Consider the following 22,606-nt stretch of genomic DNA (forward strand, 5'->3'; position numbering starts at 1 on the left):
CTCTCTCTCTCTCTCTCTCTCTCTCTCTCTCTCTCTCTCTCTCTCTCTCTCTCTCTCTCTCTCTCTCTCTCTCTCTCTCTCTCTCTCTCTCTCTCTCTCTCTCTCTCTCTCTCTCTCTCTCTCTCTCTCTCTCTCTCTCTCTCTCTCTCTCTCTCTCGCTCTCTCACACACACACACACACGCAAACGCAAACGCAAACGCACACTCACACACACACACACACACACACTTACACACGCACGCAGGCGGCGGGCGGCAAGCTGCCCGAGGACGTGGCGCGCTTCATCTTCCAGCAGCTGGTCATCGCGGTGGACTTCTGCCACAAGAAGGGAAAGGTCAACCGCGACATAAAGCTGGCAAACATACTGCTGCAGGCACGTGCTGGGGGAGGGGTGGTGCCGTGGTGGGGATGGTGGGGTGCAGGGCTGGGTGAGCGCAGGGGGTTGGTGCGCAGGGGTGCTTGGGGCTGTAATGCAGTCAAACAGCAGGGGCCTCCTTGCCTGTCCTCAACAACGCATTCCCGCCTCAATCAGTGTCGACCCGTTCCCCTATGTGCTTCCCAACACAAGCGCACGCAACCACCTATATATACACACGTTTTCCTTGTGCTCTTTAACACATACACACTTACACACACTTACACATACACACACACTCACTTACACACGCAGGAGGGCCACCTTCCGCTTGTAAAGCTGTGCGACTTCGGGTTCTCCAAGGACAAGTTCGACGACTCGGAGCCGCAGACCCAGATCGGCACGGCGCTGTTCACGGCGCCGGAGATCTTCACCAACGTGCCGGGCAAGGTGCGGCTGTACGGCCGGATGTACGGCGTCACTCGGCGGGGCGTCTTGTGTACGACGGAGGAGGGCATGCATTCTTCAGGGTACCCTGCTGCATCCATGTCACCGCTCGGCGCCCACACACGGAAGCACACACGACACGCGGCCACGGACATACACACACGCGCCCTCTCCCCCACTCCCCCAACAAGCTGCCAACATCATCTTAATCGTCTTGGTGAATCATGAATGTAACTCGCCTCATTGCGCCGCCTCCGCCGCCGCCCCCTCAGGTGTATGACGCGGAGGCTGCCGACATCTGGAGCTGCGGCGTGGTGCTGTTTGTGATGCTGTTCGGCTGCCACCCCTTCCTGGCGGCGGAGGACACGGCGCAGCGCAAGCACGCGCAGGTGGCGGTGGCGGTGGGGTGGCGGTGGGGAGGCACGGAGGCCGTGGGGCGGCAGGATTAAGGGGAGGGTGGGGTCAGGGGGAGGTGGAGGCAGGTGAGGGGGCAGGCAGCCCCCTGGGGTCCTGGCTGCGGGTTGGCTGGAAAGAGAGGCCGTGCGGTTGCAGGTGGCGCCGGGCGGGAGTGTTTGAACGGGCCTAGCGGCGGTGCGGATCCGGCAGCGGAATGTGCGAATGGAGCCGCGGAATGGCACTGACGGAATGTGCTGCCGTTGCGGTTGCCCGCACACCTTGGGATCTCCCCGCGTGCCCGGCCAACGTACCTAACAGTGTTTGCTTATGCTTCTGTGTTCTCGTACAACACAGGTCATGAAGTTGATTGAAAACGCCGTGCGGGGCAACATCCAGGTGCGGCTGCGGCTGCGGCTCCGCGCGTGTGGGAAGGAGGGAGGGAGGGAGGGAGCGAGCGAGCAAGGGAATGATGAAAGGAGGGCAGTCGGGGACGGCGTGTGTTTGCGAGGGGGCCCATGCTACTAACACACATCACGCACACACACTCTCTCTCTCCTTCTCTCTCTCTTTCTCTCTCTTTCTCAGGTCCCTCCGGGCGCCGCCGAGCTCTACCCGGCGGCCCTGGACCTGATCCGCCGCATCCTGGTGTCGGCGCCCGGGCAGCGCTCCAAGCTGCCAGCCATCATGGAGCACCCCTGGTTCCAGGTGCGGGCACACTGGGGGGCGTGGGGGCGTGGGGGTGTGGGGGGGCGCGTGGGCGTGGGCGTGTGTATGGGGGGGCGCGTGGATGGCTAATGCGTACGAACATCGGCGTCAACTTTGGGATGGCAACTCCATACCGTACACACACATACACACCCGCACGCACGCCGTGCACACACGGATGTGCGACATCACATGCCCCTGCCCATGCAAACGGCACCCCTAACCTCTCACCCTCCGCCCGCCTCCCTGCCCCCCAGGACAAACTGCCCCCGGGTGCGCTGCTGCTCAACGCCGCCTACCTGGCTATGGAGCACCCGGCGGCGGAGCTGCGGCAGACGCCGGAGGAGGTGCACGCCATCATCACGGCGGCGCTGCAGGCGTCAGGAGGAGGAGGCGGCGGAGGGCCGGGAGGAGGCGGGGGAGGGCCGGGCGGCAGCGGCGGCCAGGTGAGAGCTGTGCGAGGGGGCGGAGGCGGAGGGGTGGTGCGGGGCATGGCAGAGGGGTATGGCAGAGAGGTATGGCAGAGGGCGGCGGGGTGGTGCGGGGTAGCCGTTCTGTGACGGATGGTGGTGCTCGCGTGGTGCGGTGACACGTTTTTGTCAAGTTCACGAGTGCCAACGTCCAGTGGCGAGGGGACAGGCTTGCGTTGTGGGCTCTGTGGATAGCGGACACCACCGTACGCGTCTGTGCGTGTCCACTGCCCTGTGTCTGTGTGTCGACTGCCCTGTGTCTGTGTGTCGACTGCGTGTCCACTGCCCTGTCTGTGTGTCCACTGTGCATCCACTGCCCTGAACCTGGAGCTGCTCTTGCCTCACGCCGGCCCACACACTCCTGACCGCAGCAACAAGACGACAAGTCGGAGTGCAACTCGGGGCAGGGCGGAGGCGGAGGCGGCATGGGCGGGATGGGCGGGATGGGCGGCGACGTGTCGGTCATGTCGGAAGCGTCTCGGTCCTTCGCTCCTGCGCCGCACTCCGGCAGCGGCCACCCCGGGCACCAACACCAGCAGCACCAGCAGCAGCAGCACCACCAGCAACACCAGCAGCAACAGCAGCAACAGGGCGTTGGCTCGCCCGCTGCTGTGCAGCAGCAGCACCACCAGCACCAGCTCCAGCACCAGCAGCAACAGCAGCAGCAACACCAGCACCAGCACCAGCACCAGCAGCAGCAGCAGCAGCAGCAGCAGCAGCAGCTCGGGCCGGGCAGCGGCGGCGGCGGGCCGGGCAGTGGCGGCGCCGCCACGTTCATGCAAATGGGCCACAACCCACACGCACCGTACGGCACCGGCAGCGCACATGGCGGCGGCCCCGCCGGCTCGGCGCTACTCGCCATGTCGGTTGGAATGACGGGTGCCAACGATGCCAACGGCATCACTGGCGGCACTTCGCGCGGCAACAGCGGTTCCTCACACCCGCAGATGGCGCCGGGAATAATGCTGGGGCAGCCCGGGCCGGCGGGCGGCGCTGGCGGCATGGGGTCCATGGGCCACATGGGTCCCGGGCATGCACATGCGCATGCACATGCGCAGATGCAGATGCAGATGCATGGGCAGCAGATGCATGGCCAGCAGATGCACATGCATCCCATGGCGCCGCACCCTTCGCCCGCCATGTCGGCGGCATCTGCGAGCATGGTGGGCGGCGGCGGAGGTGGCGGCAGCGGTCTTCCGCCACACGCCGGCAACACAGCACAACTCATGAGCACGGCCGACGGCGGCGGTGGTGGCGGTGGAGGCATGCAGCCCGCACACAGCAGCGGCAACGCTGGCCATGGTCACGGTCACGGGCGTGGTGGCGGCGGCGGCGGCGGCGGCATGATGCCGGGGGGGGCCGCGGCCTCCAGCGGTGTCGGCATGTCGGCGATGGATACATCTGGCGGCGGGCCAGGTCGTGGCGGCGCCGCCGGCGGCGGCCACCGGCCGCCGGGCGGGCCCAACGCGATGGAGGTTAGCGGTTGTATCCTGTACGACAGCAGCCTGCTGTATAAGCTGGACCTGCAGACTCCGGAAGAGTAACGGTCACGGTTAGGGTCGTAGTGGCGGCGCGTCGTAATCCCTTCTGAATTGAACAGGCGCGGCGCGCAGGTGTCTGTAGCCGGGCGGCAGCAATCATATGTTGTGTCCGTCATGGGGATGGGGCGGGAAGACTGCGGGTGGACGGGGCGGGCGGTCGGGGCCGTGCGGTTGAGGAGGCAGGGGAGGAAGCAAGGACCAATTCAGGCACGGGCGGTTGGCAGCAAGGTGAACTAAAGGCACTGCCGGGCGTGCGCTTGAAGAACACAACGAGAGAGGGTCGGCACACTGTGTGTGTATGATGACAAACGCAACGAATCGCCCGGGGTGTGTGTGTGGTGTGTGTGTGTGTGTGTTGCATGCATCCTCGCCCGGGAGATGGTCGCGGTCTCAGGAGGGGGTCCATGCCTCAGTCGGGCGGCGGCACGGCCCCGGACCGCACCGCCGCACAGTCCGCCGCGCAGGGCGAGACCTGCCGGTGTCTGGTCGATGCGGGCCTTGCTGGCGAGCATAGCACAGCATAGCATGCATGTGGTTGTCCTGTGCCTGCTGTGCTAGTGTTTGACAGTGGGACGTGGCTGGACACATTATGGCGGGCAGTGCCTGTACAACCGACCCCGGCTATGCCCGGGAGATGTGGCAGGCGCTTGCGGCCTCAGGCGGTAGACGTGGCTTGGGCGCAGCCGATGTATCGCTTCGAGAGGGAAAACCACTTTCTTGTCAGTGTGGGGCGGATGGGTGGGGCGGATGGGTGGGCAGGACGTGGCAGGGCCCGCAAGCTGAGACACGTGCTATTGTTGCCTGCGGACGCGCAAGTGCAGGCAAGAATGGCCGCTGGCGTTATGGGCTCCCCGCATGGGCATACGAGCATGTGCACTTGCTGCATTAGGCAAAGGAGCATGACGTTGCGTGCTGCTTGGGGTTCATGTACTGCAGCTGCATTACGCAAAGCTTGATGTCGTACTACAGTATGCGAAGGGCGCGCAGGCCTTCTAAGGCTGCGGCTGTGGGGTGAGGATTGCAACCTGCAATGCCGCTTGATAAATTCAAGAACACACGGATCTTAATCATGCTGCGGGGCTGCACTTATGTTGCCGTACAGCAGTGTACATGTGCGCTGGTGGTGGTCATAATGACGTGGAAACCGGATGAGCACAGCACTACTTGCCGTGCGTTTATGTAGTGTTGAAGGCGAGCTGCCTGATACAAGGGGCTTCCTAATTGGTAATAGCATATGTGCTCCTGTCTGGTACGGTTGAGTGATGAACACGGTTAGAATGCTGTCGAAGGATGCTGCCAAATACCGGAGCCGCAGGACACGGCACGGTCCCGATGCACACCTTGCTTTATGGGTTCATGCTGCAGCCTCTGCGTGTGAACCCCAGAGGCAGACCAAAAGCAAGAGCAGCGCTTGCATGTTGCAACGCGTAATGCAAGGCACTCACTCGCACGCGAGTTAAATCTCTCGCTGTGTGCCGCTCGGGCACGCACACCGTGTCAGGCATACACGAGTGACTTTGCCAGGTGCTGGCCAGCTAGCAAAATGCATCCAACTATCATCAGCGGCAGACCGGCGTCAGCAGACTTGCTAGCTAGCATTCTAGCAATTCATACAAGCAACTTTTAGCGACAGAACGGCGTCAGTAGACTGATACCAAACAGCGGCAGCACGCACACCGCCCCGCCCGCCAGCAGCAGCAACGCGCCGCCCACAGCTGCCACTATGGGCACAAAGATGTGGTCGCCCAGCCAGGAGCCGCCGCCGCCCTCGCCGGGTGTCATGGTGGCAGCGCGCGAGCCTGTGTGTGCGGGGATGAGCAAGTAATGTTTGGGGGTTATGGCAGCAAGCTTGTAGGCAGGGAGGTGGACCAGGCAGTTCGCTCACACCTGCGCTGCGCCACTAGCGCCACGCTAACTACCGGCTTGAATTCCGAGCCACACCATGACACCAGTGGCGTTCCCATGTGCCATGTGCGGAGCAGTACAGTGCAGTGCAGTGCGGTGTGGCGTGGTGTGGTGCAGTGCAGTGCGGTGGCCCTGTGGCGCCGTTCGTGCCGTGCCGTATCACTCCCGTGCCTACTGCATGCCTAGTGCCTGTGCGGGACCCACCGCCATCCCCTTGGCTGGCGGCTGCGGCTGCGGCGGCGGGCGGCAGTTGCAGGTGCGCCGCCGGCTCCTGTTGGTAGTCTTCATTGTACCTGTGCAACCGTACACGTGCTCACAGTGTTTGAACGTGTCATCCAACTCCGCACAACAAGCCATCGTGCCACACAGTGCCGTGATCGGCCACGCCCAGGCCACCCAGACCACGCTTGCGCAAGCGCACGCACATACACACGTGCCGTACGAACTTCACCCTACGCATGACCCACCATGTGGCTAGGGTGCCGTACACAAAGTCGTTCAGCTCCGTACCCACGTTGAGTGACGTGCCGTCCTGCAATGTGCGGGGGGGGGGCGGGAGGAGAGAGGGAGGATGCGGGGACGAGGTCGTGGGGGAAGGCGATGGGATGGAACACGCACTGACAGTAACGAACACACCGCACGCACCTCGAGTTTCAGCATCCCTGTAAGCACCGCGCGTATGACGTCTTGCTTCTGCTGTAGCTGTGCCTCCTCCGCTGCACCACTGCTACTGCTCCCATTGCCGGTGCTACTGCTGCCATTCGCCGACGGTGGCGGCGGCGGTGTCAGGGGCTCTGCGTAGGCAGCAGGTGTGTTGCCTGCAGCCGTGCCGTTTGCACCCCCGGCTCCGGCTCCGACTCCGCCTGCAGCTGCCAGTTGGGCTCCTGACGACACCGATGAAGATGATGAGCTGCCTGGGTCCTGCTGCCAGATAGCGGAGCCGCTCTGGCCCTCCCAGGACACGCAGTCGTGCCTGTCAGTACGCGCAGGTGCATACGCACATACTGTACACATACACCTCGTAAGACTCACGGCATGTGGTGTCCCACAACTATAACCCTATGCTACGCATTCGCGCACACATACACACCCAGGCAACTCCTTCCTCCTTGCGCTCCCACACAGACACACGCCCACTCACGTTCGCTCCACCTGCTGCCGCCGCCACACGACTCGCTCCATCCACACACACGCTATCTAGCTCTCGCACCAGCACTCACACGACCATGTTGTCGCAGGCTCGGCGGCTGCCGCACACGTCCTGCAGCTCGCTGCCCTCGAAGTCGAAGGCCACGTGCGGGCAGCGCACGGTCCACATGGTGCCGCGCGGCTTGTCGCCTGCTGGGATGAGTGCGTGGTGGGGGCGGGTGGAGAGGACGGGTGCACGTGTGGCTTGTGTGCTTGTGTGCTTTGTGTGTTGTGCGTTGTGTGTGTGTGTGTGTGGTTGTCTGTTGCTTGTGATTGTGTTGTCTGTGTGTTGTGTGTCCGAGATCACGTAGGGAAGGAAAGCGACACTCCCCATCGCGCCCCTTGCATGCACGTTCGCTCAATGCATCCCATCCATCCATCTATCCATCCATCCACCCGGCCGACGTACGCACCCGGGAAGCCGGCTGTCTGTAGGTCCAGCACGGGCCGGCCGCTGCCGGGCGCGATGGGCAGCGTGGCGGACCCGGGCGGCATGTCCTGCGCCAGGGTCAGCAGCGCAAAGTCGTAGTTGAGCGCGGCCAGGCTGGCGGAGCCCAGTCGGATGTAGCTGCGTGCGGGGGGGACAGGGGGGACAGGTGGACAGGTGGGGCGGGCGCAAGGTGGGGCTGGTGGGGTGAGGCGGTGAGCGTGTGCGTGGCTAGGATCAGAAACGCACACTGATACGAACATTCAGCACTGCATACGTATACGCACACGCCCAGTCCGTCATTACGCGCATGTCATCGTCCTCTTTCCCAGGTGTCTACGAGTAGAGCAAGGCACTGGGGGCTACGCCCGTCGCCACCACAGCTAGCCCCGCATGTCATCGTCCTTCACTCATCACTGCTGACGCCTGTCCTGCCCTCCCTGGACGACGAAGACCTGCCCACGCCCCTATAGCCCAGTGCTGCACCCCCCCCCTTGCCGCCCTGCTCATGCCTCTGTCGTAGCCCAGCGCCGCGCCCCTTTCTAGCCCGCATCCCCAACAGCCCACGCCCCCCCCCACGCCCCCCGCCCAGCTCGCCCAGCTCGCCCACCGCTCCAGCACGCGCATGCTCGCCACGTCCCGTCCCGGCGTGTCCTCCGGCACCACCCCGCTCAGCTGCGGGAAGAACTGGACCTGTGTGTGTGTGTTAAAGAGCACAAGGAAAACGTTGCGCAAAGACAGTGTATGCGATGCAGCAAAGCGACGGTTTACGGATGTTACCTGAAGTTACCTCGCACACCTGCTGCGTTGAGCCGCCGGTCTTACCAACCGGAAATCGCGCAACCCCCGCTACTCTAACCTCGAGGGGGGATTAGTGTCCACACGCTCTCAAGGGTGCAAACCCATGCATGTGCTCACGGTACCGTGAGGCCCAGGCACTCCTACGATTCCTAGCTCCGCGCCGCTACTCCTGGCCGCTAAGTCCAAGCTCCCGCCCAATCCTCGATGAAATTCTCACCTACGAGCGAATAAGAAAATAACAGGGCACAGGGCGGCAGCAGGGGAGTGTCACGAACAAGAGCGAAGGAACATGTTAGCGCGGCGGCGCGCGACGAGCAAGAGCAAACACGCAGCCCAGTCCCAGCCCAATAAACTATACTAGGGGTTGCGCGATTTGGGAAAGAGACGGAGGTTGGGCGACCACGAGCAAGTAAACAGGCGGGGGACGGCATGGGCGCATGCATGACGGCAAAGCAGGTGAGTGTGTTTGTGTGTGTGTGTGTGTGTGTTGTGTGCGTGTGTCAAGGGCGGGAAACACGTGTGTGTGTGTGTGTGTGTTTGTTTTGTGTAGCAGGTTGTTGTTGGGTTCGGTGTGGCGCCGCAGGAGCAGGAGCAGAAGCAGCACGTACGTGTAGACGACGGGGTATGTAAGGCACGCACACACATGCACACACACATACACAAACACACACACACACACAAACACACTCACCTGCTCCACGAAGCTCCAGCGGTCGGGCGCCACCACGCAGTGTGCGGCGGTGAGCACGTGGCGGGGCCCGATGAGGGTGCCCGTGCACTGCGCCACACTCCTGATGGGGGTTGACCGGATGAGGGATGCATGCTTGGGTTGGTGCGTGTGGGCCGAGCGGAAGCCGGCGGTGGTCGGTGGGCAGCGGTAGGCGTGGGTCAGTGCACTGCTGCGTGGGGCTGTGCGCAGTGCAGTATGCTGCTGGTAGGTATGGCGTCGTTACGTCACGCGGTCTCCTCCCGCTCATCATCCTCCCCACCTCCCCACCTCCCCACCTCCCCACCTCCCCACCTCCCCACCTCCCCACCTCCCCGCCCACCTGCTGAGGAAGCTGCGCCGCTCCTGCGCCAACAGCCCCACCGCCGCGAAGGGCGCCACACGCGGGTCGCCCACGGGCTGCCGCGGGTCGCCGGGCGGGCAGCCCTTGCAGGCCAGGCGGCTGGGCGTGAAGGTGACGTTGGTGCCGCCGGGGGGTTCTGCGCCTATGTGTGTGTGTGGGGGGGGAGGGGTGTGTGTGGGGGGGGGGGGGGAGGGTGTGCGCAGCGTGTGAGCAGGAGGTGAGTCAAGATTGTGGCAAGGCCAGGGGCGTGTGTTGGAGGGCGTGGCTCGAGTGTTCACAAGCAATAGTTGTGAGCACCGCGCGCGTTAGTCAGGTGGTAGTTCGCGGCAGGCGTGGCAATCAAGGCAGGCGGTATCCCGGGCGTGTTCCGCTGTTGCTTACTCCGTTGAGAGCCCTGCGTGAGTGTTGGACAAGTCTTGCCGCCCCCACCTGTGTTATCGCCCGTGTCCCCACCACCAGTTGTGTCGGCTGGTGCGGGTGCAGGCGGTGGCGGTGGCTGCGCTTGTGCCAGCCGGCGACGGCGACGCTGATTCAGCTCATCATTATTATTACCGCGCGAGCCACCACCTCCTGCTGCCTCTGCTGGTACTGCTGCCGCTACTGCTGCTGCTGGCGGGTTGCGCCGTACAAACGTGCCGCGGCCCCGCACGTACATCACTGTCGCGTGTCGCGGCACAGCCTCCGCCGCCGCCACCCGCTGCCCATGTGCCCCCACTGCCACCTCCTCTGCATCCCAGCGCCGCCACTCGCCCTCCTGGGTGTGCCCCACCTGCTCCGGCTGCACGCGATGCGGCGGTGCGTCCGCACTTGTACTGTCGGGCGCCTGCTGCACAGGCGGCCTGGCGTCCGGCCCTCCTCTGGCACTGCTGGCGGCGGTGCCGGCTGCCGAGTCGACCTCCCTGCGGGTGCCGCTGGTGCTGCTGGTGGTGCCGCTACCGCCGCCGCTGCTGCTGCTGGTTCCGCTGGTGCTGCCGCCGTCACCACCAGCAGCAGCAGCACCAACCGGCGCCGCCGCCTCAGCGTCAGGAGGAAGCGTGCGCCTCCCCAACGCCGCCGCCAGCGCCGCCGCCACAGACGGTGGCCGCCACCTACTGCCTCCGCTGCCCGTGCCCCCACCCCTGCCCCTGCTGCTGCTGGTGTCGCCACTAGCGGCGGCGGCGCCTTCTGCCGCTTCCGAGCCTGTTGCTGCACCTGCGCCACCATCGTCGCCGTCAGGAGGGTGCCGCTGCCAGGCCTCATAGCCGGGCGGGAGGATGAATGCCCCCTGCTGGTGCAGCCTAGCCACACCACCGCCGCCGCCACCGCCACTGGCACCGCCTCCGCCATCGCCTCCGCCGCCACCACCACGTGCGCCCTCTGCCACCAGCAATGTCGCAGAGCCACTGCAGCTGCCGCCCTGACCGCAGCCGGGACCTGTGACACAGCGCCAAGACCCGGCTCCATATGACTGATAACACCAGTAATGTCAAAAGTAAGTTGCTTCTTACTACGATGACACGAGAAGCTCACCTAAGCCGCGGGGGCTGGCAGCTGCGCACGGCTCCGGCCGCTGCAAAAGCACGAGGAGCAGCGCTGCAAGCACACGCGCTTGCTGGTGCCGCCTCCGCCCGGGCCGCGGCAGCCCAACGCTGCCGTCGCGCATGGCAGCGGGTGAACTGACGGCGAGACGCGCTCGAGGACAAGCTGGCGACCCACGGGCCCTGCTTTTGGAGGCTTGCGTTTGCTGCAATGTCTTTTGAGACGTGTATGTGTGTTCTATGCACGTTCTGGTAGCGCAGAATGAGGGCAAACAGCCAGCCGGATGGGATTGTTTTCCGACAGCCGTTGTCCTTCATTCAACCTGTCCAATTGCGTAATTCAGTACTGTTGCATGCACTTGGGCATCACTACCAACGCAAGAAAAGGCTGCTGCGACCAAACTAGTCCTGAAACCGCCACAGTCACAACCTTGTAAAGCCAGTCAGTTATTTATAGCTTACCGCTGTCAATCTTACGAAAATTCGTATAGGAGCCATAAATTGAGCCATATATACAAACTCATGCCTCAGAAAGCAAGTCGATTCCTTTCTGAACTGGCATAGCTCGCTTCGGCGCCTCTAGATAATACTACTGCTTGCCTATCATTACAAAAGGCGTCAATTATCAATTGGGTTGACTTGTCAATGCACTGCACGTCGGCGCCGTGCCCGTTTTGAGGGCGAGTCCATAAATCCTTGCTCGGCGTGGACTTCTGGACCATGCTTGGGTGTCAGCGATGCATGGGCGGTCTGGCGCGCTCGGCGTCGGCACGCCGGCCGCACTCTGCCTCCGCCGCGGTGACAGCGCTCCGCCACTCGCAGCACCCCATCGCCGCCTCGCCTCTCCAAGGACACCGCCTCAGCCACACCTCCTCTAGCCCCTCCCTCCGGGCCGGCGGCGCCCGCACGGCGCCTGCTGCTGCCTCCCCCTCCGCCTCCGCCTCCGCCTCCTCTCCCCCTTCCCCTTCCCCCTCTTCCTCCCCCGCTTCCTCCCCCTCCGCCGAGCCGTACCCGTACCCGCACGTGCCGGTCATGCTGCGCGAGGTGCTGTCCGCCTTCGCGCCCCTGCACGTGACCTCCTACCTGGACTGCACGCTGGGGGCGGGCGGGCACGCCAGCGAGATGGTGGCGGCGCACCCCGTGAGTCGGCTGTGACGGGCTGGCGGTTGCGGGCTGGCGGTTGCGGGCTGGCAGTTGTGGGCTGGCGGTTGCGGGCTGGCGGTTGCGGGCTGGTGGTTGTGGGCTGGCGGTTGCGGGCTGGCGGTTGTGGGCTGGCGGTTGTCGAGTCGCAGTTGTGGGCTGGCGGTTGTGTCACACCTGAGCCAGTAACAGTTGTGTCACACTTGACTCCACCGTGGGCGGGGGGCCCGGCGGCGACTGACTAGTGATGGGGATGTCAGTGGTGGGGTTGGGGCCGAGCGGAGCACCGGCCCAGGGTGGCGGCGCACGTGCGGTGAGGGTGTGCGGTGAGGGCGTGCGGTGAGCAGTGGCAGTGTCGTGAGGGCCGGTGGGAGCCCAGGGCGTCAGCCGTCAGGTTCGGTGTCTGGGGTTGGTCAGGCGCCGCCAAGAGCGCTTCCTGAGGCTGGTGCACGCATGTGATCACCGCCATCAGCGGGCAAGAGTGCCCCCAGGTGGCCTCAGCCGCCTCGCCTAGGCCGGTAGCGCACCACACACATGCGCACCTCGCTCCGCCGCCCGACCCCCACACGCGCCCCCTTCCACCCCACGTGCCCCCTTCCACACCCACACCACCTGCGAAACCCCCCAGGAGCTGCTCACGGTGTACGGCATCGACGTGGACCCCACCGCACACACCCTGGCTGAGCCGCGCATCCGGGCGGCTGCAGCGGGGCGGGAGGGCTTCGGGCTGCGGCTGCTGCGGGGAAACTACAGGTGTGTTTTGGGTGTGTGTCGGTGTGGGCGTCGTGTGCGGCGTGTGCGGCGTGTCTGTGGTGGATCGAGGACGGGGGATGGAGGCCCGCGTGGAAGGGTGCGTGCGTGTGCGTGTATTTTTGCATGGGGGAGTGCTTGAGCATGGGCAAGGAGGGTTGGGTATGTGCCCAGCGAATTAGGTCCCAACAAAAGTCAAGGAATCGTCACCCAACCAGACATGCAGTGCGAGCTCACGTATTACCTTCAGTCTCAGTCATCTGAGAGGTGTTGTCGGTGGGGGTTAACGTTGAACCAATCCGAGAGGTGTTGTCGGTGGGGGGGGGAGCGACCTGGGTAGGTAGCTCGAGTTCCTCAGGAGCCCAGCGCAGCCCCTGGCCTTTGCCGGCCCGCGGAGCCCTGCTGCCGTCAATAGGATCCCCTACCCTCTCTTTCTTTCACTTTCTCGCGTTCCAATCTCCCCCACCACCACCCCGTGCATCCTGTACCGCTTTTCCAACCATCTTTGCATCCCCCACTCCACCCCGTGCCCCCGCGCCGCTCCCGCAGGGACCTGCGGCCGCTGCTGGGCACGGTCAGCTCGCCGCCGCCGCAGCCCACAGCCATCCTCATGGACCTGGGCGTGTCGTCCATGCAGGTGCATGCGTGTGTGTGTGGGGGGGGGTGGATGTGCGTGTGTGTGTATGGATGTTTGTGGCTCGCGTGTGTGGATTTGGATGTGCGTGTGCGTATGCTGCCGTGTGGCGGGGGGTTAGGGAGTTGTGGGAGCGGGATTGACACGTGCAGCGGGCCCATGTGCAGCGGAGGCCGCGTCGTGTCGCCTTGGCCGGCTGCGATGCAAGGCCTGCTGCACGGCCCTCGTTATGCGCCCCAACGCATGCACGGCCCCGCTTGCCCGCCGTGTGGCAACCGCCTGACACTTGCCTACCCCACTGCCTTCCAGTCTCCACCCCCCCACCCCACCGTCTACCACTTCCTTAACTAATCATGAATGTAACCCCCCCCCCCCACCACCACCACCACCCCGCCACCCACCACCCCCACCACCCACCACTTCCACCACCCACCAAACCCCAACCGCCCCAATGCCCCCCCACCCCACCCCCAGATTGACACTGCGGACCGCGGCTTCAGCTTCATGCGCGAGGGGCCGCTGGACATGCGCATGGACCCCACAGCGCCGCTCAGCGCAGAGGAGGTGGGAGCAGGAGGGCGGGGGTGTGGGGGGGGGGCGGGGGGGGGGGGGGGCGGGTGTGGAGGGGGGGGGGCGGAGGAGGGGGGCGGAGGAGGGGGGCGTGTTGTTTTTTTGGGGGGGGGCGGGTGGGGCCGGGTGTGGGGCGGGTGTGTGTAAGGGCAAGGGCGGTGGTAGCGGTGCAGGCTACTTGGCAGCGGCGGCAGCACTCGCGAAGGGCCTTGCGCCCTCGGCGGCCCTGGCGATCTGCCTCACGCCTCACATCGCACCTCACCACACACCGCTCCACACGGCACCGCATCGCACACACCGTCCTGCGGCTGTCCTTCCTGCATACATACCTCCCACACACGTTACACATACTCTCTCTTACTACGCACACTTTTCACACACACACTCTTATTTACATTGCCCCAGGTTCTGAACACCTGGTCGGAGGCGGAGCTGGGTCGCATACTGCGCGACTACGGCGAGGAGAAGCTGTGGAGGGTGGTGGCCAGGAGGTGCGGGCGGCGCTTGGGGTGTGGCGGGCGGCTCGCGGGGGTGGCGTGCGGCTTGGGTTGTGGTGTGCAGCTTGACCGGCGGCTTGCGGCTTGACGTGCAGCTCGCGGGGATGGGGGCACCGGCATGGGGTGGGGGTGGGGGTGGGGGTGGGGGGACTTGGCTTGGTTGCGGCGTGGCTTAGCGGGCTTGACGACACGGGGGCACTGGGCGGCATGAGGGCACGGCGTGCGTGTTTGCTGACAGGCTGGCGCGTGGGGCGGGTGCGTTCAGATAGGTGACGTTGGCAGGGGTGGAGGCGGCGTCTGGGAGAGGGTGCGGGGCAGTGGGCATCTGGAGTGGCTGTGTTGACCAGGGCCACGTATGCAGCGGGGAGGGCCACAGCACGGCTGCTGAGGCGGCCGCCCCGCCGCCTACGGGCACACGCGCCTGCCGCCTCCTCCCTTTGCGCAGTCCCGCTCTTCTCCCGCACCTCACCCCCCAACTGCGGCTTCCTCCCTCGACCGTGTCCTCCCTCCTTACGACCCCCACCCCACCCACCCCACCCACACCAGGTTGGTGCAGGCGCGGGAGGTGGAGCCGATCCGCACCACCACGCAGCTGGTCAAGGCGGTGGGGCACACGCAGATCGGCGGCAAGCTGGGGAAGGGTCCTAAGGGCGTGCACCCAGCCACACGCACGTTCCAGGTGCGGTTCGGGGAGCGTGCGGAAGTTTTGTAACTGAAGCATTGGAGCGTAAACGGCATTCGCAGCGAGGGGTTTGGGACCTTGGGAGGTGGGTGGTTCGGAGGCGACAAGGTTGACAGTTAGGGTTGGCAGGCTGCCAGGCTGCGGGGAGCCTAGGACCCATGGCGGCCTGGGGGTTCACGTGGCCCGTGCGTTTTAGATGCGCTTGGCACGCGCCACGTCCGCCTGTTTCCGCCCTGACCTGCCCTGCGGTGCGTGTGTGCGTGTGTGGCTTGGTGTTGCCTCAGGCGCTGCGGATCGCCGTCAACGACGAACTACGGCGACTAGAGCAGGTGGGTATATGTGTGTGTGTGTGTGTGTGTGTTTGGGGTGGGGGGGTTTGCGAGGATGTTTAAAAAAGTGGTGGGAGGGGAGGACAAGGGGAAAGGGGCGATAGGCGTGTGTGCGTGAGAATGCGGTTGGGCACCGCGCACCGGCCATGGCCTTAGCCCTTCCCGCCTTCCATCCCGCCCCATCCGTTCCCGTGGCATTTCAGCCCCACCCAACCCCAGCCTACCCCGCTCCCGCCCCTGCACCCCCACGCACCCCACACGAACCCCACACGCGCTCCCCCCCCCCTGCACCCCGCACGCACCCCACACGAACCCCAGGCCCTCCCCGACGCCATCGCGGCCCTGGCGCCCGGCGGCCGCCTGGCGGTCATCTCCTTCCACTCGCTGGAGGACCGCCTGGTCAAACACGCCTTCGCGCGCGCCGCCGGCCGGCCAACTCCCGAGGACGAGCACCGCACGTACGGAGCGGACAAGTTCGCTTTTCTGGACGAGCTGGAGGCCAGCCGCGTCGCGGTTTTGGTGGGAAACCAAAAACCGGTTTTACCCAGTGAGGAGGAGACGGCGCGCAACCCCAGGGCGCGGAGCGCGAAGCTGCGGGTGCTGCAGAAGCTGGGCGGGAGCGGAGATGGGGTGGAGAAGGGGAGCGGGGGCAGGATGGAGAAGGGGAAGCGGAAGCTGCGGCGGGCGGAGGAGGGCAAGGAGAAGGTGGATGGCGAGGGGGTAGGGGCAGGGGAAGGCGAGGTGGCGGTGGAGGTGGAGGCTGCTGGGCGGGGTGGCAAGGGCAAGGGCGGGCGCGGGCGGAGGGGGTAGTGTCGCGGTGCCGGGAAATCACGTACGGTAGTCACGCGCTGCTGCTGGCCTGGAGTGTCTGCATGGCGGCTGTGGGTCTGTGCGTGGCTGCGTTTGGGCCTTGCTGTGGGCTTTTGCCGGTGCGCGTGTCAAGACAATTGCTTAAAGACGGGGAGTGGTCGAGTGGCCGCGGCATTGTCCGGCGGTCGGCCGTCCGGGCCGCTTCCGGGCGCACATCTTTGCCAGGACGTGAGCCGACCTGGTTGGCATGCCCCGGCCCCGCAGGAGGCGCGACGCTGCCACCGCATCCATACGTTTCAGAACAGGGGGGAGGGCCCTGCGGTGCCGACCACGCGTTCCCAGCCCCTGCCGACCGCACATACCAGTCGCGTCACATTGTGTTTGCGAGTCGGTTCTACCCAGCAGGGGTGACCACTGGATGGCAGGGCTGCAGGGATAGGCATCCACCCTTCACACCTGCCCGCGAAAGCTCGCGGGGCGGGGCAGCTGTACGGCATTACGGCACGCAAGTTAGCAGGGCTTCAGCCAGGGGTTTGTTCCTGCCTGATACATGAGATGCAAGCGCGTGAGCTAGCCAACAACTGGGTGGCTGGGGGCAGCAGGCGACCAGGGGACTCCTGATGCTAGAGCTAGTGCGGCAGGTGAGCAGGCTGTGATCTTCCTCTCAGAAGAAAGGGCAGGAAAGGGCGCGGGAGGCCGGGATGCTGTGTTTGCTGGCCAGTCAAACCCTAGGAGCTGGGGGGGCGGGGGTAGCGGGTTACCAGCATTCTGTGTGCAGCACAAATATTGTGTAAATAGTCGCCAGTAGCTCGGACAAGCCTGGTAGGTCAGTGGGCTGGCCAGTCGGGCGAAACGGTGATCGTTGACATGTGGCACAAACATTTGGGACCCGCCGTAAAACGTCCCTGGTGCATATCACGATAGTAAGGGTAAACTAATTGTCCCGGTAATGGTCGGAACTGATGAGAGCCAGGACGCAGCGCAGAATAGTGAGGCTCCTCAGGCCCGGAGTGCGCGCAAGAAATTGCGCCGAAAGTTAAATCATCGCACGGCATGGAAGGAATCGGACCTCGTAAAGCTGGTGGAGGTTCATGCGGCGATAGGCAATCGCTGGGCCTCGCTAGCGCGCGCACTCAACAGAACTGACGCTCAATGCAAGGTGAGAGCGGTCGACATAACACGTTAAGCTGCTGCAGACCTTGATCGGTACGCCTGGTGGCGTCGCTGGGCCCTGTCGTCATGTCGTGTTCACGTCAGAAATGTCGGCCTTGATGGAGACTCCAACCTCAACCAACGCGCGCGCTCTGGCGCCATTCAATGACTATTGAAACACAACTTGTGAAGAACATCCTCCTGGTTTCTCAATCCAGGACAGCCGTTTCTGCAGCGCTAGTGCCCGCGTGCTGCCAACCGTTGGCAGGAACTGACATGCGCTCGGCCCGCCTTGCCCCACATATAACATTGGTATCACGCTTTGATTGGATCCCACAGAATATCTTCTGGAGTGCGGAGCGCGCTAAGACTGGCTGCCCCAAGTGCCCGCTGTTGGCCCTGTACGCGCGCGAGATGAAGGCGGCGGGGGAGGGCGTGGAGCAGGAGGGCGTGCGGCGGGCCGCGCTGGCCAGCGCCAAGGGGCAGCTCGCGGAGCACAGCAGGGCGGCGCAGGTGCAAATCCTGCGGGCGAAGCAGGCACAGCAAGCTCTGCAGCTTCAGCTGCAGCTGGCGGCAGCAGCAACGGACAGCAGTGCTTTGGGGTGCGGCACGGGCGTTGCCAAGGCCGGCGGCGCGGAGGCGGAGGGTGGGGGCACATTGGGCCCTGCGGCGGGCCATGTTGGCGGCGGGGGCGACTCTGCCGCCGTGCGCGCTGGCGGCGGCGGCGGCGGCGCGGTGACCGCCTCCTGCTGCTGCTGCTCGGACAGCTGTGTAAGCAGCAGCAGCGCTTGCCGTGGACGCCCGCCGCCCATGCTGCTTGGCAGCGGCAGCGGCAGCGGCGGCACTGCGGCTGCTGCTGCCATGACATCAACGGCGGCGGCGGCGGCGTCAGCGGCGGGCTGGGGTTCCTCCGCTGCCGCGGTGATGGGCGGCAGTAGCAGTCTGGTCTCCTCGCGCCAGCAGTCTGCCGCTACTGCCGCCTGGATGCCGGCTACAGCCGCGTCGCTCACAGCCGCCGGCAGCGTGGGCTCCTCAGCAGGCTGCTTGGGAGCACCGCCGCCGCCGGCTGTAGCGCCGGCGGCAGTAGCTGCCGCGCGCGTCATGCCGCCGCCGGCTTTGTCCATGTCGCCGCTGTTGTGCACCTTGAGCGCCCTGGCCCACGCACCGACCTCCACCTCCTGCTCCCACTATCCCCTGCTGCCCTTGCCGCCACCGCTGCTGCCGCCGCCAGTCCCGATCGGCAGTAGTAGCAGCAGCCTCGCGTTGGCCCCCCTGGGCTACAGCTGCGGCTTTGCGTGGGGCGGCGGCCCTGCTGGGTCTGGTTGCGCCCCTGCAGCAGCCATCCCGCGTGGCCCATGTGTGGCCGTGATGCCCGTAGCCCTCTCCTCTCTGGGAGCGCCTTGGCAGCACCAGCACCAGCAGCAGGTGCAGCATGAGCCGCCGGACGTGCACGTGCACAGCGGCGGCGACACAGCAGCGCGGGCCAATGCTCCAGCACCCGCGCCCGCCGCCGCACCAAGCGCTGCTGCCACAGCGGCAGTGGGCTATGGAGTAGGCGCACCTGCAGCGGTGGCAGTAGCTTCTGGTAATGGACTGCCGCCGCCGGCTGGCCCGGCGCTGCTGCTGACGGTAGTAGCAGCAGCAACAGCAGCAGCAGCAGCAGCGGCGACTGGCGATGGCGGCAGTGTTGGTGGGGAGCAGAGACGTCAGCAGCATGTGATGGACGGCGGTGCTGCGGACTGCTTTGATGATGCTTTCATTGACCAAGCCGTGTTTATGGATTGGTGCCCCGCCGCCCCCGACGTGTCACCCGAGCAATGGGTGCCGGTGGCCGCTGCCGGCACCGCCGCCGTCGCCGTCTCTGCGCCTGCTGCTGCTATCGCGGCCAGCACTACCAGAACCACGAGTAGTGCCACACCTACGGCCACTGCTGCTGTGGACGGCGGCGGAGTGATGCAACCCATCCGCCGTGTGCAGCAGCAGGCGGCCGTGACCGCACCTCCTGCGGGTTGGACCAGCAGCAGCAGCGCTTTCCGCATGTCTGCCGCAGGCAGCACCTCCTGCGCCGCGTTTGCCAACTACAGCAGTGCCGGGGCCTGCACCGCTGGCGCCACGCTTGGCAGTAGCAGCTGCTACAGCTACGGAAACAGTGCTAACACGTGCAGTGGCGGCAGCTGGCGCGCTTATGGCACCGGCGCTTGCGGCGGCTGGCCGGGAGCCGCTGTAGGAGCTCCATCGCCGCCGCCCCCGGCAGCAGTGCCGCCGCCGCCGTTCGCGTCGCCGTGGCTGGCTGGCCCGCCCCTGCACGTGCCTCCGCCGCAGCAATACGCGCCCCACGCCTCGCTTGCCGCTACTGCTGCTGTTACTGCCGTGGCTTTTGCCCCTGTGGACGTCGGCCAAGCGGCGGCCTGCTGGGGGCTTGGCGGCAGCACGAGCGGCGGCAGTAGCCGGCTGCTGCTGGCACCTGGAGGAAGGAGTGGTGCCGGTAGCGATGGCAATAGCGGCGGAAGTAGCAGCCGGCTGCTGCCGCCGGCTACACCAGTGGCGGGCAGTGGCCACCCAATGGCAGTGATGAGCACGATGCTACAGCCATGCATGCAGCAACAGCTACAGCCGCAGCAGCCTGCTAGCCATGCGTTACTGCCGCCCTGGGGACTCCAGGCCTTCCAGCCCCCGCTGCCGCCGCCGCCGCTACACCCTCTGCTGTCCAACTACCAGCACCAGCAGTGGTGGGCCTGATGACTGAAAGAAGCGGGAATGCCAGAAGTACTGAAGAGAAATATGCACATCGCAACACTGCCTAGTCGCTCACAGATGATTTGCACGCTAACCCTGCTGCATGTTGACAACGCCTGGGGCGCGGATGCGTCGTTATTTTGGTAACTGTCCTTTCTTCATGCGTCAATTGAATCATTTATTTCTGTATTTCACTATGCGGAGATTCGGTACGGAGATTCGGTATGGAGAGGGGCCCCGCATGCAGCCGCATACGGTATATGTGATTCTCGCATAAGCACTGCAAGTGACGTGAGACAGAACAGAGAGCGACTTCGTTTGTTAATATGGATGCGGGGCGGACTGGCATCTAGGAAGGTTGGTAGACCGGGCGTGAGAAGGCGGGATATGGCCGGACTGCTGGGCGGGGTCCATACTTCACACCAGTGTGGCCTGGGGTAACGTGCGCGTGCGGGCGTTTGCCTGCGGGCGCTGCGGGTGGGCTAGCTACTAAGTACTTGCCTTCTTCCTCTCGAAGTGAAGGTGGATGCAGCTTGTGTGGCTGGCCGAGATTGACAACTATGGCTGGCTGAAATTTGCCAGTAATGGATAGCCTCCGAAAACTCGCATAAATATGTTTTCGTTTTGCTCAGATTGAGGCTGTTGTAGGACAGGTAGGCAGAGAGTGGGCGTGTGTCGGGTCCGCGTCAGAGGACGGCCCACAGCCGCGAGCAATGTTCATATGCACGGGTACTGAACTATGAGAATCGTGAGGGGAACATTGATGCTTGTTTGATTTCATGTGGATGGAGCATGACCTGGAGATTACGGGCGCTCCACACTCGTGGGCTACATGGATTGCTTGCACACACCATGTCACTGTGCAGTGTCACTGAGAGAGGACTTACTTGTGAACACACTTTATATGCGCACGTGAGTGGTGATTCACGACGAATTGGTTGAGATCCACTACCGTACTGCACATTGAAATAGCAACGAAGAGAGGCATATCATGTTGGACATTACTTTATGGTTGCTGGGGAACTCTTTGGCTGCGTAGGCTTGACACGCATGCTATGCTCGAGGTGTGAAATGGCTAGGTTTAATGACGACAATGGCGACCCTGGTTGCCGTCTTGCCGTACGCGGCTGCGTATGGAGGCCATAGGATGACGCATGTCCGTGCGATCGGGCACTTGATGACGAGTAGAAGTGCCGGTGTGGAGTGGTCAGCTGAGGTGAGACGAGACACGGGCATGCCAGCAGCAGCCAACATCCATTGTGTGGGCTCAGCATCCTGACATTGCAAGGGACGGTACCGGTATCAAGTTCGTATCCGCATTTTGTTTGCCGCCGCACAGCTGGTGCTGGATTTCCTGGGTTCTTCGATGCGTTCTGGGGTTCGGTTGGGAAGGGGAATAGGGGACATGGAGTGTGAGGTGCGCGCATGCGTACACGTTTGTGTGCGCTGGGTGCACCGATGCGCTGGTGATGATGTCTTCATCAAGAGATGACAAGGGACAGTTTGCCCTGAGTGATGATTTTGTTCGGCGGTGCTTGGCACGGTGACGGCAGCGAAGGGTTGCGGTGCTCGGGGCCTGGGGCTACCCAGTGGCATCGTGCGTGGCGGCAGCGGTGGCCCGGCAGCGGCGGCGCTGGGCCCAGTGGTGGCAGCAGCTGCTGTGCGGGTCACAGTGGCAGCATGCGTATTCATGTGAAGCGGAGGCAATCAGACAAGGCCACAAGGAAGAGAGCGAGGTTCGGCCCAGCATGCGGCGGCGCTGGCGCGAAGGTTGCTTGAGACCGGGTTTCTAATCGTTAAGTTTTGCAGCTCATTGCTATTTGGCAGGTGCAGTGCAGCTGCGGTGAGGCGTAAGGTAGCTAGCTGCAAGGTAGTGCGTCTCTCCCCACGCACGGAGTAAACCTGGACCCGGTGCTGTTCTTTTGAGGTGGGGATTGGTGTTGGCAGCGCTCGTCGGCGGGCAGAGCCAGAAGGCTTTTGTGGTGTGTGATACGGTAGTGGCCGGGGTCGGTGCTGGGTGTGAGGCTATGGAGTATGGGGCGGGCCTTTTGGAACCTTAGGGATGCGGTCAGCGTGGTGGATCATGGGGGCCGGGCGACACGTGTCGCGGGCGGGTGTCTGATTGTTGGGGCCGGGTGACCAGGGGAGCGGGATGGAGACGGATGAGACTCCGCGCGGGTTTGTGCGGTGGTTGCGAGATTCTTTTGTTAGCAGGACCACTGAGACGAAATATCTTGTCACAAAGGAGTAGAGATGGCTGGTCGGCCCTGCACAATAAAGCAGCCATGACCGGGCGCAAGCGTGGTACGCTGAGACTGCCAAAGGGGTGGCCGTGCCGCCGCTACGCTGTAAACATTGCAGACAGCAAAGTGGCCCAGGGTCAGGCAAATCACGCATCCAAGAGAGAAAGGGAGGAGCAAGAGTACCAACAGCCAATCGGCATTCTCTCTGCGGTCGGCTTCGGCGCTCATCCATGGACGCTG

General features: G+C 64.4%; 4 protein-coding genes across 4 annotated transcripts in view; 3 read left to right on the top strand and 1 right to left on the bottom strand.

Moving 5' to 3' along the window:
- CHLRE_13g568050v5 (uncharacterized protein) overlaps positions 1-5,366 on the top strand; it is an 8,072-nt gene extending 2,706 nt beyond the window's left edge. The window contains exons 4-10 of the mRNA XM_043069318.1: positions 246-374; positions 672-806; positions 1,076-1,192; positions 1,554-1,595; positions 1,785-1,904; positions 2,162-2,350; positions 2,746-5,366. Coding sequence (XP_042917293.1) covers positions 246-374; positions 672-806; positions 1,076-1,192; positions 1,554-1,595; positions 1,785-1,904; positions 2,162-2,350; positions 2,746-3,918 — 1,905 coding nt within the window. The 3' untranslated portion in view covers positions 3,919-5,366. The remainder of the gene's footprint in view (positions 1-245; positions 375-671; positions 807-1,075; positions 1,193-1,553; positions 1,596-1,784; positions 1,905-2,161; positions 2,351-2,745) is intronic.
- Positions 5,367-5,368: 2 nt separating this feature from the next.
- On the bottom strand, positions 5,369-11,044 carry CHLRE_13g568100v5 (uncharacterized protein). The gene is made up of 11 exons (XM_043069319.1): positions 10,816-11,044; positions 9,736-10,719; positions 9,286-9,448; positions 8,928-9,027; positions 8,046-8,128; positions 7,422-7,576; positions 7,041-7,158; positions 6,466-6,793; positions 6,288-6,352; positions 6,025-6,113; positions 5,369-5,714 (listed from the first exon to the last, which is right to left on the bottom strand). Exons 1-11 carry the CDS (start codon positions 10,946-10,948, stop codon positions 5,539-5,541), a joined length of 2,394 nt encoding a protein of 797 aa, XP_042917294.1. The 5' UTR covers positions 10,949-11,044; the 3' UTR covers positions 5,369-5,538.
- A 120-nt stretch (positions 11,045-11,164) lies between these two features.
- Positions 11,165-16,379, top strand: CHLRE_13g568150v5 (uncharacterized protein). Its single transcript, XM_043069320.1, has 8 exons — positions 11,165-11,963; positions 12,592-12,716; positions 13,263-13,350; positions 13,822-13,911; positions 14,323-14,408; positions 14,961-15,093; positions 15,381-15,425; positions 15,744-16,379. The coding sequence occupies exons 1-8, from the start codon at positions 11,544-11,546 to the stop codon at positions 16,233-16,235; spliced, it is 1,479 nt and encodes a 492-aa protein (XP_042917295.1). The 5' UTR covers positions 11,165-11,543; the 3' UTR covers positions 16,236-16,379.
- Positions 16,380-17,034: 655 nt separating this feature from the next.
- CHLRE_13g568176v5 (uncharacterized protein) lies at positions 17,035-22,487 on the top strand. Its single transcript, XM_043069321.1, has 2 exons — positions 17,035-17,394; positions 17,727-22,487. The coding sequence occupies exons 1-2, from the start codon at positions 17,185-17,187 to the stop codon at positions 20,124-20,126; spliced, it is 2,610 nt and encodes an 869-aa protein (XP_042917296.1). The 5' UTR covers positions 17,035-17,184; the 3' UTR covers positions 20,127-22,487.
- The last annotated feature ends 119 nt before the right edge of the window (positions 22,488-22,606 follow it).

This window comes from Chlamydomonas reinhardtii, chromosome 13 (assembly GCF_000002595.2).
Source record: "Chlamydomonas reinhardtii strain CC-503 cw92 mt+ chromosome 13, whole genome shotgun sequence".
Taxonomy (NCBI): Eukaryota; Viridiplantae; Chlorophyta; class Chlorophyceae; order Chlamydomonadales; family Chlamydomonadaceae; genus Chlamydomonas; species Chlamydomonas reinhardtii.